Below are 17,873 nucleotides of genomic sequence, written 5' to 3' on the forward strand. Positions count from 1 at the left end.
TATTCGTGTCCATTTTTTAATACACATGGGCGTTTTTTAACTACATAACCGATTCAATCGATTGACTGAACCAGTCAACTGTAACTCCAAGGGTAAAATTAAAAACTAATAATGTCTTGCTATTCTATAGTCTACAGCAGAATGGTGATAGCGTATTGGCAAGATTAATGGATATTGACGATATTTTGCAAGAAGATAGATAGAAAAGGATAAAGAAGACTTTTTATCTGAAGAAGACGTCTAAGTTGTCGCTGACATTTATTATTTTTAAATAGAAGAGTGTTTGTTGGCTTACCCGTCAGTAATGCAGCAACAGTTCAACAGATTGAAGTGATAATTTTGCTTCGAAATAATCTAACATGATATTTAATATATATATGTAGAAAAGGAAGTTGTCTTCCTTCAAGTAGCAACTTTTAATGTAACATTGGTAGTAAGGGATGCAGTTAATTAACAGTTATATGAGTAGTACCAAATGTGTCAAGACTAACGAGTTATCTCCGCCCGATAGCAACCTATATAATATAATATAATACATAAATAAATAAAATACACACGTCGCCATCTAGCGCCAAAGTAGCGTAGCTTGTGTTTGGGTACTAAGTATTGAGGGTAGAGGTAAGGAGAGTCATCTGTGTATATGAAAAAGTGTCGTCAAAATGTATTAAATTAGGATGGCGCCACATTTGCATCAGGGTAACTCTTAAAAGAAGCGCCAAATATAAATATTGTTAGAGTAGGCTTGAAAAATAAACAAGGAAGTATGGAGATACAAGGAAGTAAGGTTAGGTTATATTTACCACAATATTTTGTACAACGTAAGTTGTTGAAATTCTCAATAATTAACTACTTTAGTCGATAATGACATTAAATTTTTTAACTCGGCATACTTCAATTCATCTACGATTGCTACATTCATACCATACCCTGTGCATCCACCAGCGCCATTGTGGAGGATTTTTGAACTGTTATTTAGCGCATACACTGGACACTTTTTCAACTTTTCTCCCATATAAGATGACTCTCCTTACCTCTACCCTCCATAGTACTAAGATAGCTGATGAATATTTTTATGAATATAATACACATAAATACTTATAATATACAGATAAACACCCAGACACTGAAAAACATTCATGTTCATCACACAAGCATTATCCAGTTGTGAGAATCGAACCCACGGCGTTGGAATCAGAAAGCAGGGTCGCTGCCCACTGCGCCAGTCGGCCGTCAAATGGCCGGCTATGAGTGCGGTGTGGGAAATGCAGCGTTGGCTTTGGTTGCGCGTCGATACTCTCAATAAGTATACAAAGAGGTGGACTCATAATATTATAATTATAACACAAAAGATGCAAGCGAAGCCGTGGAGAGAATGAATGAATTGGATATTTACAAAATCTGTAGAACAACACCTTTCGCTTTATTTTTCTTTGTTTGTATCTGCCATACAGCCTGTGCTATCATCCGTGCACTTAAAGCAGCTATTAAGTTACTAAATTATATTTTTAGCCTCTATTTACTCTAGAACATAGTCAAACTATTAACTAAGTTGCTTTATGTTAACACATTTAAATAAACCAGGTCTTTTTTCACTCTTCCGATAAACTTCTGCAACATAAAGGTTGCTCCTGTAAAATGTCATGTTGTATAGATCTCAGAAGGATAATACCGAGTGCCGTGTCATAAGACCGTCAATTGTCATTTTCTCAGACATACTTCATGGTTTAGCGAAAAGGAACGATTTACTTCGATACCTATGTTTACTATATCACAACATTAACATATACTATATTTTGTATATGTTAATGTTGTGGTATGCAAATAAAGAGTTTAATAATAATAATACCTAGCAACTAAAGAAGTAATTTATTTGATTTTGAACAAGCTAGCAAATAGAAAGCTTTTTGAAATAAAAACTTTAACGCGGTAAAAATTCTTCATTGTTTTTAAAAACTAATCGCATTTTAGAATAAGAGTCAAAGTAAAGACATGTTTGAGAAAAGTATTAAACAAGCCCTTGCCACGATGAACGAATGTATGATTATGGGCCGCGGCGAAAATGAGCCACACAAACGTAAGTCTTAATGACTGTTTCTCTGGCCGCAGAAATAATATACTATTGGGCGTGCCGAAGATATGGTTGAATGAATGAATGAATGAATGTACTATATTAATTAATGTACAATGTACTGTATTTCATTTCATTTCATGAATGATTGAATAAATGAATGAATGAATGAATGAATGAATTGAATTAATTATTGAATGAATGGATAAATAAAACCACAAAAAGTACATATAAAAAAGAAAAGTATAACAAAAAGGCGTATATAATTTGGCGGCCTAATTGCTTCATAGCCCTTTTGTTCCAGGCAACCAATGGCGAAGAAACCAAATACAGAAATAATGTGGGTGGTATGCACCACCACCACCACCACCACCACCATATACAATTACCCATAAAAAAAATTGTGTATTCCTAAATAAATATATACATGGTAGGTTGTCATATGGTTGTATGTGGCTTTACATAGTGATTGTAAATTAGTGGCAATACATTTGTTATTACTATAGTCGTAAAAATGTAATAGGCCCGTTTTGACATTTGTCATCGCGACGTAACTAGTTATGGAACCATAAGACTCTGTACTCGATACTCACGATAAATCAATTCAAGTTTGTATCAGTACTCGATTCATATTATTATGTATTGTAAAGTGTTCGTTCGTTCAAAGTATTCCTTTAACTTCACAACCAATACGCGTGACTGGCTGTTGATTATACGTCCACTTTTCAACATGTTGAAACAGAGTTAGTACTATATAACAACAAACACAAAAATCGAGTCAAATCACTATGTTTAAATTAATGTCCAAATTAGAAGAGCCATAGTTAACGTAATAGTAAACAATATATATCAAACTTAAACGAGCGCACAGTCAACTTTACAAGATGAGGAACGAAAAATTGCGCAGTGCGCGCGGGGACGCTTCAGTCATGTGCCGCTTGGTCAGATACATCAACTCAGACTCATTATTTAGAACCCATTTTGAGAACCAAGCTTATTCTTTGCAGTAAAGATAACTACACAATATTTAATTTCGATATTCAGTAACAAAATGGTTACAGCTCTAGTATAAAAAAAAAAGACTGAGAACGTAACTGTTTTCGAAACGTTTCGCAACAATTATAAATTGCATGCTACTATGAAGTAAGCGCAAAAAGAATACTCGCGATATATTCTTTCATATTATTTAACGTCCCAAAAAAATTTACGTATTTTTTAAAACACTGTATGTAATTGATTTTTATTTTTTTGTTTCTTTCAGTTTCGTTCCAAGTTACATTCTATGGTCTTGCACAAATGTCAAAACGGGCCTATTACATTTTTCCGACTATAGCAGTCTTTTCTTTCCGATTTTCTCTACAGGTTAAAAGTTAAGTCATTCACTGACCTGTGTCCGGTTCGGTGGTCTGCGGCACGTCCTGCAAGGGGTGCGCGTACAGCCGCAGGTACACCTGTATCGCGACGCGCGCGCAGCGGAAGTAGAACGGGTGCGAGCGCAATACGTCCTCCAACCGCAGCAGTCCGACGTACGACCGCAGCGTCATCTTGCGCATGCAGTACGAGTGGAAGTCGAATTGGTCCTCCATTATTTCGGAGAAATGCTGGAAAAAAATAAAATACATTATTTACTACTATGTACTATCATTGTAGCTCCGATAGACTTTAACTTTGGAAGTTATATGCATTTTTACTAATTAAAAATTTGTTGCTTTTACGCTTAAAACACAAATGCGGGTGACTAAAAAGAATTACATGTAAAATGAGTCCCAGTGATGACAGTGCAATAGATTGAATAAATTTAATTATTTTTATTGAAGTACTTATACAGTTATGTACTTATGGCCTGTCGAAAATGAAAAATAAAAGTTACTTTCATCTATGGTCTGTTAATGGAACGAAACAGGAGGACCGTTTTAGAGAAATTGGTGACTGCTTTTTTATCGTCTCTAATCAACCAAAATGATATTAAATCAAAAAAAAATGGGGCCAAAACGCTCGGTTTGGGGTCACATAACTGCAACTGCAAAGTCTATAAAAACGTAATAAATGCAGTGTCATTTGTTAACATTTATTTTTAAAGGTTCATTTAGGAGCAACAATGGTTATAAAACTATTATTGAATATAACAGAATGGTCTAAAAATATTTAAAATACGTTCCGAGAAACCAGGAGGCCCTATGTAGTCACTTTCTAACAATAGCAATACCACATTGTTGACAGTCTTATCATGTCAATAGACTGTAATAGGGTTTGTGATCACGTGACTTTGGCTCGGAAGATTTATAGAAAATTTATACTATAGTTCTGTGAAATAAAATAATATTGAAAAATACTAAAGCATTTATATATGGTACCAATCTCCAAACTAAATTTAACAGATTTAAAAGTAATTCCATCCTTTACAGTATGTAATCTGTGGATTTATTTAGGCCCATCAATTTCGTCAAGATAAGATATTTGTGCATTTAATTTAAGCACTTTTGTGTGCCTGAAAGAGATCGCTATATCTTCGTTATCGCTCAATTGTATTTGCATTTTTGTAAAATTTTCTTTGTGGTGTACACTAAGAGTTTAATAAATACATGTAATTAATTTGTGTTCAACAGGTTTTTAACAATTTTTTTTGGCCACACCAACCCGTTCCTTGTAAGAACTACTTTCGCCAAAGGTTGTCTGGGAGAGATCGCTTTAGCGATAAGACCGCCTTTGCACACCTAAACTAGTTTTTTATTTTTTTAATGTGTTTCTCTTTGTATTTTGTTTTTGTGTGTACAATAAAGAATTTAATAATAATAACAGAATAGGCAAAAATATCCGATTCGATAATCGACATGCTAGGGTTATTAACTCACCCTATCGACTTCATGCGCCTTCTTGAGAGCCTCTCCCCATTGCTGCGAACGCTGGTAGGCGGCCGCGGCCTCCGTTTGGAACCACATACATTGCATTTCATTTAGATTCTCTGTCGCTGGCACTCCTGCACAAAGACATAAATACACATTCATACTGGGAAAAATATACGTACGTGTAAAAAACCGATTTAAACCGAAGAAATACTTCACAGATTTAAGAGGTTTATTATGTACTATCTCTCAAGACTTATCTGTGAAACCGAACATCTAATAGCTTTTGAGTAAACTACTGCCACAGCCACAGCCTACATCAAATGCAAAATTAAAATCACGTGTCTCCTATCGATTTATTAGTTACTCGTCACGTAGCATAGGTACTGTGCGCGTATCGGTCTTTTATCTTCAATAGAGTTGTCATAAATAAACACTTAGAATGTTTTGTATGAAAAAATAAATATGCTTCTTTTGATTTAATATATTTACAGAGTGATTCCTTATGAAATATACTTATGTATCCTTCAACATTATTTCGTAATTCGGTTACACGTTGTTTAGAGGGAATAATGTTTACATAAAATATATACCATCAAGTATATATGTTCTTATTCAATGGGTTTAATATAACTGCCATACCTCTTAACCAGGTGAGATTGCAGTCAATGGCTAAATTAAAGTGGATTTCAAAAATAACGCTAATCGGTAACCTCGAGTGTGCTACGACCAAAAGCCCGCTGGACAGATGAGAAAGGCGGTGGACCGTGTATGGGTAGCTCTTGGAAAGACCTATGTTCAGCAATGGACACTTAATAATACCTTCTCTTGTGAACTTGGAGCACATTTCCTCAGCTTGCTTAACGTGTCCCGCGCGTAACATGTAACGCGCACATTTGCTGTTCACGTAACGGTCGGCCGTGTCCATCGCTTGCGCTTCCTCTAACCACTTGTATGCCGACACCGGGTCTCCGGCGTGCTGCAAATAATAATTAAAACATAATGAAAAGTAAAACAAAAAAAAAATAAAGAAAGACTTTGTAAAAGATGTACAAATAAAAAATATGAAAGCGAGAACTGCTTACTTTCATCACGACTTTGTAACAGATAGACAAATAATAAATGGGAGATACTACGAAGGCATTCATTGCGTGTTTTGTAAGCTTGCTGAACTTGCCCTAAAGTCACACTTCACATGATATTTGTAATATTTATGTTACATGATATAAAAAGCTCACCAGCAAAGACTTCTCGAACATATTAATCCAGAAGCCTAACGAAAGCTACTCAATAACGAAAATTTAGTGAGAAGGCTCAAAAGGGAAAACGCCTTTGGAGCTAGTGAAGTGACGATTAATGTAGTGTCGATCATTGCAGTAGTATTTGTGCTAAGTAATAAGTTGACATGAACAATGTGAACGTAAATCATATAGTCTAGTCGACAAGTGGAAAATGGTACAAAATAGAGATACTGCTCTTAAAATTATGTGCGATAGCTCATTGGATTCGGAATGATGCCTAGAAAAATGTGCCATAAGCGTGTAAGCACATGAAAAATTGCAAAAGTTATAAATAATTAAAGATGAAAAAAAAAAATAGCATTTTGTTTTTTTGCCATTATACAACTTGTCGACTAGAATAATAGTTAGAGACTGAGTTAAGTCATTTGACTATATCTTAGTTGTAACTATTTATAAAATATAAGATAGATATAGAAGTTAAGTTTAAAATCAAGTTACACATTAGTCAAGTAAATAGGCTAGATTGTAATAGGCATTAAAGCATCTCACTGATGCTTTATGGTAGAGAAAAAAAACACATAATATGTAGTTCACATTTGAATGCAACCACTTCTTTAACTTTTAATCCCTAAAAATACCATGCCATGGTTTCATATGTATCCTAACCCGTTCTAAGGAGTTGGTCCGATACTTGATTATTACTAACCTTATATATCCTTCCTTTAACAATAAACAATTCTATCAACGTCGGCGTGTGTTCTATCGCAGCCTCTATATAATGCAGGGCTCGATCCGTGTCTTCCTTATAGTCAAAATGCTGAGCCGCGAAGTAATAGGCCCATAATAACGCACTAGCTGGCTGTTTTTCTTCGTCTGGCTCAGAACTGAACGTGCCGAAGTTTGATAAATTCTCCATGTATTGTAGAATCAGTTTTTCTATCGTTTCCGCTTTACTTTCGTCAGCGTATAGAGACCTGGAACGGAAATCTATATATACACAGTGATTTATTTTTCGTCCTACAACGGGTAAGTGGTTGCAAAAAAACTTTATGCAAGAAATGGTTGAAGAATGTGTGATATGGGTAGGCTAATGAATAATTATTATTATGCTCGTCAAATGATAATCGCAAATGCATCATAGTTTTCGAATGAAGCAAATTTTTATTTGGTCCATTATTCTCTTCTCATATTTTTCTTTTTTTTGGTTTGGATTTAAGTGGTTATAAAATTATACATAACATCAGAGTTCGTTTAACGATTTTGTCATCTAATCTAATCACTAGGCATCAGATTAAGGTGATTTCTAGGTTTAGTAAAAACGGTCATATGAGCAGTTTTCGTGAGTCGTATGGCGATAAAGCACCATAACTTCCCCAGTGGGAAATCTCCCATGTGTCAAATCAGACTATCCCTTACAGTTTTATAATTTTTATACGTGTTTTTACCTACACTTGAGGAATTATAAATTTTATAAATTTAAAATGCATATAATTATTTTTTTTTGTTTGTGTTGCTGTAGGTCAATTGGAAAAAGCGCTCAGGCCGCGATTGCCAGAGAGTCGCAGGTTCAAGTCCTGTCGGTTACGAAAATTTTTATATGCATTTTAATTTTATAAAATTTTAAATTTTAAATTTTAAAAATTTTGTATTTGCATATTCAAATAATCCCGCTTTTGGAATGAATGTTATATAACGGTTACGCTAATTCGGCGGTCAAGGTTCGATATGCTGTCTTAATGATAATAAGTACTAAGTACTTTTTATTTCTTCAAAGTTTCCAAATTCAAATCTTCAACCAACATTATAACATCATTACCTCATATCGACAAATAGTGGCGGGATGCCTTTGTGGAGGCCGTGTCTTAAGTATTCGTCCACCAGCTGTTCAAAGCAGGGCATTCTGGCTTCTGTCAGTTGCAGGCGTCTGGGCGCTATTGCTCTGGGATACTCTTTTCTGAAATGGTTTAAAAATCAAAATTAGTGTCTTAGGTAGGAAGCTGTGCAATGAAAGACTCTTGTGCGTCGCTACAAGCTGAGTCTACCATCTGCAAGACCAGACAGATGGATACAACACAGTCGCAACTGTATGGTGTCCAATTATCTAGACACACCAACCAGTAAGGTAACAAAATTTTAAGATAGCATCTATATGTAAGTGTTGCTTACAGTGACAGCATGAAAATTTTACTATTATTAGGAACTAGTGGACCCAGCAGACACTATCTTGCTTGATAAAGCAGAGCCACATAGCAGATGTAATTGTGTTTTCAAACCAACCAGATGCCCATTGAAATGTACACCCAAAATTACATCAAAATTAGTCCAGCTGTTTAGGAGTAACGTGACAAACACATGTACAGAAGAGTTCTACTATAATTTTTAGTATTTTTCTTACAGTCTAAACCTTCCTTAGACTTCCAATCATTTTTCAAGACTTTAATTAGCCAAACCAGTCTAGCCGTTTTAGTTTCAGTGACCAATGACAGCTATTCAATTTTAATATATATTGATTAAATAAAACTCAAATTGCATTAAATTCTTTAGTGCTGCACAGTTTATGCTAAGCACATGTAAGAAATTGGCTAGAGAGAGTCAATATAAGGATAACAAGCAAAAATTTTTAGAACTGAAGCTGAATAAATATGTTCAGCACTGAGCACTCATTGTATTATTATAAAAGGATTTTACAAAACAATCCTTACTTCTGAATGGTTGAATACAGTGTTAAGAAAAATTATTAAAATGTGTTGTATTTAAAGTTGATTGAAAGAAACTTACTTGTATACTTCATAGAAGGCCACAATTGAATCAGGATCATGAAGCTGTTTAGCTTCTACTAATTTTTGATAATACATCACATTCTCCGGGTTGCGTTTGAGCAAATCTTCATATACTGTTTCCCCCTCTTTATACCTGGAATAAATAAGATTACAGGTTTACTACTTGGCACACCAAAAAACTTAACCTCTTGGGCCTGGTAACGTTTGTTTAATTTATACATAGATAATAATCTAGCATTGTCTATTTTGAAAAAAAAGTTTAATTCATAGTAGCTTTGTGTTTATACTACATTATGACATCTTAATAAATATAATTTATAAGACAAAAAACATGAGCAGAATATACTCCATCTGATCATTGAGAGCTTATACATTAATTGTAGATTAAGAAAAAGAAAAAGCATTTTACAGCTACAAGAAAAACTACATACATATCTTTTGTGGAGTATTTTTAGTGGAGGTACTAATGTCACTAACAACAAACAAGGTAATGTATAAATAGGTAACACATGCTCTAAGGAGATTTCTAGGCATACATGAACTGTTCACCACTAGTTATCACCTAGGAGATGGTGAAATATTTTTCTCTAAATCAATAGGCATTCCATTAAGGCGATGCCTAGGTTTATTAAAAATTTCCATAAGTAGTACTAATCAGGACTCTGATTCTCTAGGGGTTTGTATTCTTAACTGCTCTGGAAATGCATTTAAACACCTCTTCATCTCCGCAGACTAAAAACTAACATCAAAAATGTTGCATTACGATTGATTTTTGCATACAGAATTCTATCCATTTTGCTTTAGAGGTAGGATTTTAATTTCTTACATTATTAAGATAAGTGCCTATACATTGAGTAATTAAGCACCAGAGCACTCACCTTTTCAATTTCAAATAATACTCCCCGGAGGTTTCTTTAATTGATAACTTATCTAGAATTTGACTTTGGAATTTCTGTAAATGATGTAGAGCTCTCTCATACTGTCCTGACTCAGCTAAGACCATGTTTTGGTATAATAATAACTCTGAATGTTCATAGTCATATGGACCTTTCATCTGATTGGTTCGGAAGGCATCCAGTATACTGTTGGCCATTTCGAAGTCACCTAGAAGGTGATAGCTCATGGCAAATCCAATCCATGATGCTCTTTGTGTTGGTCTTAACATGAAAAGTTGGTAGCGAGTGTCCTGTAAGGCAATGTTTTTTATTTTTATTTCAGCAGTAACAATTGCACACTCTTCTTCCTCAACATGATAAGTATGAATTTAGTAATAGAATAAACATGAATTTAAAAATAAGAATTCTTTAAAAAAAGAAATAACTTTAGAAGCTATTCAACTGTTTGCAACTATCTTTTCCATCATTTCACTTTACTTCTATTACAATAACTATACTGCATAAAACATTTTTAAACTAGAATTTAAATATTTCTTACTTTGTAACCTTCCAAATCTCTCATCTGAATTTGGAGTAAAGACAAATCCCGGAGAATCTGTATATTCTCCTTTTCCCATTTTAATGCATTGCGGTAACATTTTATTGCCTCATCATACTTCTTGTCGGATCTCTGGAGAAGACCATAAACATGCCAGCATACAGGTGATTTTAGGTCATTTCGGAGACCTCTACGAACATACTCATATGCTTCATCTTTACGGCCAAGGCAGTTTAATGTCAACCCTTTCATAGCCAGGGTCTCTGTAATCATTTTATGTAATTTTATTATTTATCAAAAATTAATTCATATATACATAATTCATGAGGATCAGTTATAGTAAGGACCTAATCTTTCTTACTGGTCTAATGAGTTTTATTAAAAATTAAATAGCTACATAGAGAATAGATAGATTACTTTTAAATAATAAGTAAGAGTATAGTTTATGCTTAGTACATAACTTTATTAAATGTCCATTATAAGACATGTATGCTGAAAAAATAAGTTTTGTATGTATTTACTTCCACATACTTAAAATTGGATTTACTATAAATATTTAAATGCAGATATTTATATTTAAATGTTTACAGATTTTTTTATATTCATCTATGTTTTTGGTACAATCATCTTGCCAAGTTTGGACCTAGGTCTGCTTAGGCTTATTTGTATTATATTATTTAAAACCATTATATACTTTTAACTTATACTTCATAGATTCAGACTTCATGTATGTTATTCGAATAATTAATGAAAAGTAATTCCATGAGTTCCAGAGCTAATAATATTAAAACATAAATAATATAAACTCTTGACATACCTCCATGCTCTGAGAATTTAGGATTCGATAATATTTGCTTAGCAAATTTCAAGCCATTTTTGTATTGTTTATGTTCATAGCACCGCTGAAAATATTAGATAATAAATTAGATTCCATTAACCTCTATTTATTATTGGATGCAACCCAAATAAAGCAGATCTAAGAACATAGGTTCTACGGCGAAGCCCTTTAAGATTTATTTATGAAATTGAAGTTATTGGAGAACCGGCTAAAGGACATTCCAACTGAAGTGTAATTGCATTTTCATATCAATCGCATTATTTTTTATTTGGCTTTATTAGGCGATAATGACAAGACACTTGAACCAAACTGATTGTTTACAACTAAACTTACCAATATTCTTTTGAAAAGAGCATTCTCTTTTGGTGGCAATGAATTGCTTGGAGGCATTTTGTCTAAAGAATACGAGTTATCTTTTTATTAATTCACTAATAAATTGAAATATTACTAAAAACCTCGTGGCTATAAACCAAAGAAGTCGATGAAGGAGGTTTAGTCTATGACAAGTGGGTCACGTGACTTGTAAAAAAATATTGCCATGTTACGAATCATGTAAATAATATATTTTAATCCAGAAATCAATTTTGAAAAAAAAGTTGCATAAAAAATTTAAAACCTTTATTTGCCTAGAGTTTCAAATTGATTAAATATTGCGTAGCAGAAGCGCTTAAATAGTTTTCTAGCCCAGATTAATTTATAAATGTCAGTTTGTTGTTTGGGTAAAGATAAAATTATCTCGTATATACGTAAACGTAACGTAGAATAAATTAGGTAAGCAGTAATTTAGTTCTGGTAATACTTTTCTAAAATATTGGAACTCGAAGCTCTAAAGCATCTTGATGATTAATTAAACATTTATTTGTCTATGCTGCACAGGTATGACATTACGATGTCAATGACATTTTGACATTTGAGTAGTTGCTAAGAATGGTGGTTTGTCGGCTAAATTAAAATTTATTTGTAGTAAAAATAATAAAAAGAATCTTGTTTTAAAAATAGTCTACTGTATATAGCGAAGACGTGGTGGCTAATATTGTAGTGGACGTGTAATATGGGTATAGAAAACATGCGTCGGTGGCCAATGTATATTGTTTTTGCAGTATCAATATTACTTACCCTTTCACTACTCAATAGTTGGAGTATGGAGACCGAATTACAAAATCGGCTATCTGAGGTCAGCTCGCAGTTGCAGGAATGTTCACGACAGCAGACATTATGTATGGAAGAATCATTAAGATACCAACAACAGCGGGACATTTATAATTCAAAAGTGAACGATTTAGAGGGTTCGAAAATTAAAATGACTAACGACGTATCTGAGTATAAATCCAAAGTCGTGAAATCCGAGATACAAGTTAACAGAACATTAGTCGATGTCGAACTATGTAAAACCGAATTACAGTCATTGAAAAATTTACAAATGAGTAAGTCAGCTACTTTAGAAACTTTAAGATTAGAGAAAGAAACTTTGACGACCCAATTGGAGGAACGAAAGAAAAAAATTGATGAGTTGGAGAAAGAAATTTCGAAATTGAAACTATCATTGACTACTAAGAGTGCACCTAATCCATCTGCATCTTCACGAGTGACACCTGCTGCTCAACCTCCTAAACTAAGCCCAGCTTTGAATGCTAATATACCTATGAATGAGCCAGTTATCGAGAACAATGCTAAGGAAGAAATGGAGGATCCTAGTGCCCTGAATGATGTAGATAACTTTGAACAGCAGTAATTAACCTGTGAAGTTAAGTAGATCTGGTTAAGGATGTCTTTTGTGCAATACAGGGTGCAAGAGTTATCTGAGAAACAGTGATGTATAGAATCATTTCCCATGAAAGCTAAGCTATGTCATGTATAAGTTGAAGTTTTATTTAGCTTGCACGTATTAGGTAAATACTTTGCGGCTGACTATTTGCCTCCAATTTACTGTAGGCGAGCTGTACTTTTGCCCATCGTCTCATAATTTGAGCCTTTGTGTTGAAGACTCTACTATCCTGGGATAAAATATTATATCTCATGGCCATCCCCAGAATGCAATCTATTTCTATGGGAACATTCACCGAGGTAAGTTAAGGAGAAAAGCCATGCCAGATAACAAATGCAATTTTTTTATTATTAACTTACTACAGCAACTTTTAACATGTCCATCTCCAGGATAAAATACTACAATTGTATTTTATCCTGGAGATAAATTTCATCAAGATTAGTTCAATGATTCAGTTTAACATAAGTGAACACTGAGTGATCAGAAAATACATACAGTGTCCAGTTTGTAGTCTATAGCTTACAATTTCATTAAATTAGTCTTAAATAAAAAAGCAGCCAGCCACAATCAGCCGCAAACTATTTACCTAATGTAATGGAAGCCTTTGTGGGATTAACACATCCATCCATGCCCCTGGTAAAAAGGCAGCTTGATTCAGTATCATATTTAAGATATACTCCTCTTTTGGGAAGACTTGTAAAAAATAAAATGCCAGTATGAAGAAAGTCACAAATAACTGGCCTAACAATTGTGATATTTGCCCCAAGTTAGTTTCTAAATTCAGTCTATGAGACATAGCAGTTGACATGTTAAGTATGACCTAATTGTGTGATTTGCAATATTGGGAACATTGGTTGTAATTAAGAAGCTGCAAAAGTTCAAATCCTGCATATTTTGCTAGTGTTGTATTTACTCTTAGTAAAAAATTTTGCAATTGATGGGAGGGAAAAGGGAGAAATAATCATATTCTTAAGGTGCCTTGAAAAATATCTAATTTAGCATGAAATTGAAAAAAAAATAAGTTTAAATAGCATTGGTGATAATTTGTTTGTGCCTTAAACTCAACCAAGATTAATGATCATCCTCATATGGGTAGGCCCTTATTAATATATTATTCAGGCTGTTATGATCCTTTGTACTTGTCACATCAATATAACATCGCCCTAACAACTTTAATACCCCTAGGAGGTTCCTCACACTCAACTCATGTCAATAAATAGTTCTGATAGAAATATTTTGACTGCTTGCTTTATATAAACTCATTAATATACTGGCTAAAGCTTTATGTCATCTAAGAAAGCTCTATTTTCAAAATTGTATTATTATACATTAATGAAAAACTCAGAGCTTTAGTCCAAAAGCCCTTTAATGGGTTCTTAATACCAAAAATCTGTAGCAGAACTCTCTAAGTGAATATATGATGAGCGTAAAACAAATATGGGGCAAATTGATTACAAGTATGTTTGGCCTTAAATATTGTATTAAATAAGAACAACTGAGTGGCATCAGATTATTGATATGTTAATAATAATGAATCATTTAATCATTTTGTAGTTACATTTTATTAAATTTGTGTTATTTTATGTATGTTTAGGTTAATGATGATGGTGCAAAAGCAGGCTATGTTTATTTTTTTATGATATACTTATTAAAATCAAATCATATTATTTGATTGTGGTGTTTAAAAGTTTATTAGCCCAACGTAATACAAAAACGTTAATTATGAGGAATTAATGATTTAAAAATTGTGTTATTACCCAAATAAATTAACGTTTTTATGTAAGGCACTATAATGAAATCACAAATAGAAATTTAGTGTTAAATTTAATTTTTGTTTATCCATATAGTTCATAAGGCTTTAAACAATTTTAGTTGGCACCAATAATACAACTTTTTACATTTATTACAACAGACTTGATACAAAATACTTCATTCCTTGTTTAATGTTGATTCCACTAGTAAGTTTAAAAACTATTTTATTACCAACATTATTTTATATTTCAGTGTCTCAAAAATATGTTGTATTTTTATCAGTTCCCATTAGTAATTTCTATTACTCGTTCAAATTTTCGATTTCGATTGCAATCAGTAACTTTAATCATTAAATCAGATTAATAAAAGTTGGTCTCCACTGCACCCCACCAAAAACGTGGCAATATAAATATCATGCCAAACTCAACTGTATTAAAATCAGTTAGTTAACTACTAGACTGTATAAAGTAAGTGTTCCCACTAAACGATTTTTTTATCCGTTAATATTGATTACATTTCCAACACTAAGTTGTTTTAAAGTCCAAAATTGTACTATATTCAGTAACCGCTTTTATGCTGTGGTGCTATTGTTCTTAGGTTTGTCTAAGCTCACTATCTACTATTACAGTGGAGACCAATCTTTGATCTAAGGATTATAAAAATAATCATTGCAGTTAGTTACCTATGTATAATTGACTAGTTAATTAAATTAATCATGCCATGTCGGTGCCACATTCCCTAGATCTGACAAATTAAGTTAAAGAATGATGTATTATATTATTATTGCTCAATTCCATAATTAATATACTCGATTGTGTCTCGAAAATATTTTTTTAAGTTTATAAGTTTTAGTGCTTTAATTAATGAGTTATGAAATTGCACTACCAAAATCAAATCACACGTTATTTGCGCATAGGGGTCGCTGCAAACGTAATATGTTTCAAATCTGAACAGACGGGAATATTTGGCGGCAGAACTATAGTTTACAATTCACGTGCGCTAACTTGTACTGAATATACTTTTAGTTCAATGGTCGCTGCTAACGAAACAGCAGCGACCATTGATCAAAAAGTATATTCAGTAAAAATACTCTAAAATGAAATCTAATTTAACTTCCGGCTACAAGCTAAATAAAATTTAAGGTTACTCGAACATAACATTTTTTTTACAATATAATCTGAAATTATTGTTTGGTCTTGGCTCCCGCTTTAGGAGACCAACCATGAATCTACGATTGTTATAATTATAATGTTTAAGTTGTTCAAGTGAATGTATAAGTACTTGTAGCATATTATCCCATTTGTACCATTTTATACTAAATAACGAGGTCGTAAATATATTATTATTACAACAATGGACAAGACTCAACTACTTACGTCCCTACTATGGATTTTTTTTGACGGGAACGAAAAAATTAAAATATACACAACTTAATGTGGACAAGATTCGGTAAACAAAACATCCTCGTACCTTAATGTAACGGTGCCAATTTTGCTGTAATAAAATTTCAAACTCAAAGTCAAATAGTATTTCTTTATTCAAATAGGCCTCTAACTATACTAAAATAATCTATGTAATTAACGCATCTAAAGCGTTAATTACATGGATTATTTTAGTATGGTTGGTATTGAGATGATGTTGATAGGGAGATACGATAAGATAACTAGACTCGAGATTTATGAACAACAGGATTGGCGCCAATGTATTCCGTATATAAACACATAAGTTGTCTATCTCACTAGTACAAAACGGCAGTAAAAAATAATAAGAGCCACAGCATACTTGAAAGTTAAAACACGCCACAGCGATGTATCGCCACGCAATCTAAGTCAAAATAATTCTAAATCGTTTTAAGTAGCGTAGCGTAGCGTGTGATAAAAATGTATGTCCCCGCCTTAATATGGTCAGTATGCTTGTGTGTCATTATATAAAATATGCAATTTATGTATGTTTTGATACGTAAATAAGCGATAACGATAAGACGAAGGTAAAAAATATCGTAGTGCAAATTCAATCTCTGTATCAAATTGATTAAATAAAATGAAAGTACAGTTACGGTTTTGATTTCATACATCCTTACAAATATTACTTATACCTAAATGTGAAAGTATTGTTTGTTTGCCTATCATTCCTTCACGCCCTAATTAAGCAACCAATCAAGTCAAATTCCAGTTCGAAATGACGGGGAGTAATTGGCTACTTTATATCTCAGGAAAACAATCTGGTCCCATCGGATCTGCACAAAAACCGTCATATACGCGGGCGCCGGACGAGGAACGCGGGATCTTAGTAGTAACACAAGGTCAGGCCAAATCGAGCCGTCCGTCTCTATTCTGCGGTGGCGTGTGAATTTGCGTACATCCGCAGAAGAATTTGGCATTTTATATCGAAGAGCCATACCGTATTGAAAGGTTCTGTTTGTTGACTTAGCAGATAATATTTTATCTTACATGATGTAGTACCTACGTCGAACAGATATTATGCTAGTTATCGATGGATTCGTAGGTACAGAACACAACACTTCGCGTGTTGAAATATAGTGTCTATTTTACTTTCGTTTATCTACTCGTATATTTCATTAAAAAATTCCTTTGACTTGTCTGTATTATTTACATTCGTAAATAATAAATAATAATAAATTCGTACATACATAAAATAGAAAAACAATTTATTCGACAAAGAAGTCCCTACGTACCTATTGAAAGTATCTGATTTTTAAGTATGGGCAAATTTGGTATATGCTTATAGGCAAAGGCAACTGACTGACTGACTGATATATCAACCCAGGAGTCCGGATCTAATTTATGTACAGTAAGGATTTAGCTACTCGTTAATTGTACATTTTTGATACAATGATCATATCTCTAATACGTGACTGTGTAATAGTAGGTAGGCCAAGTAGTATTGCTGGGTTAATGCAGTGATAAAATGCGAATATGGTGTAAAATGTTCTGATGAATATTGTAGAAGTTAAAACTGACACCGACCGGTCCTTTTTAAGATTCCGTTCCAAAAGGACAAAAGGGGACCCTTTCACTAAGACTGTCTGCCTGCCCGCTTGTCTACCCGCCTGTCTACCGGCCTGCCTGCCCGCCTGTCTACCCACCTGCCTACCCGCCTGCCTGACCACCTGCCTGCCCGCCTGCCTGCAC

The 17,873-nt window shown here is 33.5% G+C and overlaps 2 protein-coding genes across 2 annotated transcripts in view; one reads left to right on the top strand and one right to left on the bottom strand.

Moving 5' to 3' along the window:
• LOC120625278 (N-alpha-acetyltransferase 15, NatA auxiliary subunit) overlaps positions 1–11,686 on the bottom strand; it is a 140,858-nt gene extending 129,172 nt beyond the window's left edge. Inside the window, exons 1-10 of the mRNA XM_039892295.1 lie at positions 11,538–11,686; positions 11,184–11,268; positions 10,367–10,629; positions 9,811–10,118; positions 8,931–9,065; positions 7,969–8,106; positions 6,859–7,126; positions 5,734–5,890; positions 4,921–5,045; positions 3,456–3,669 (exon numbers count right to left, since the gene is read on the bottom strand). Of these exons, the coding sequence (XP_039748229.1) occupies positions 3,456–3,669; positions 4,921–5,045; positions 5,734–5,890; positions 6,859–7,126; positions 7,969–8,106; positions 8,931–9,065; positions 9,811–10,118; positions 10,367–10,629; positions 11,184–11,268; positions 11,538–11,594 (1,750 nt within the window). The 5' untranslated portion in view covers positions 11,595–11,686. The remainder of the gene's footprint in view (positions 1–3,455; positions 3,670–4,920; positions 5,046–5,733; positions 5,891–6,858; positions 7,127–7,968; positions 8,107–8,930; positions 9,066–9,810; positions 10,119–10,366; positions 10,630–11,183; positions 11,269–11,537) is intronic.
• A 428-nt stretch (positions 11,687–12,114) lies between these two features.
• LOC120625084 (SRC kinase signaling inhibitor 1-like) lies at positions 12,115–16,776 on the top strand. The gene has a single exon (XM_039892006.1). The coding sequence runs from the start codon at positions 12,256–12,258 to the stop codon at positions 12,934–12,936; it is 681 nt and encodes a 226-aa protein (XP_039747940.1). The 5' UTR covers positions 12,115–12,255; the 3' UTR covers positions 12,937–16,776.
• The last annotated feature ends 1,097 nt before the right edge of the window (positions 16,777–17,873 follow it).

Source organism: Pararge aegeria, chromosome 7 (genome assembly GCF_905163445.1).
Source record: "Pararge aegeria chromosome 7, ilParAegt1.1, whole genome shotgun sequence".
Taxonomy (NCBI): Eukaryota; Metazoa; Arthropoda; class Insecta; order Lepidoptera; family Nymphalidae; genus Pararge; species Pararge aegeria.

Coding starts and splice junctions, on each gene's coding strand:
- LOC120625084 (XM_039892006.1), top strand. CDS start 12,256: ATGGGTATAGAAAACATGCGTCGGTGGCCAATGTATATTGTTTTTGCA.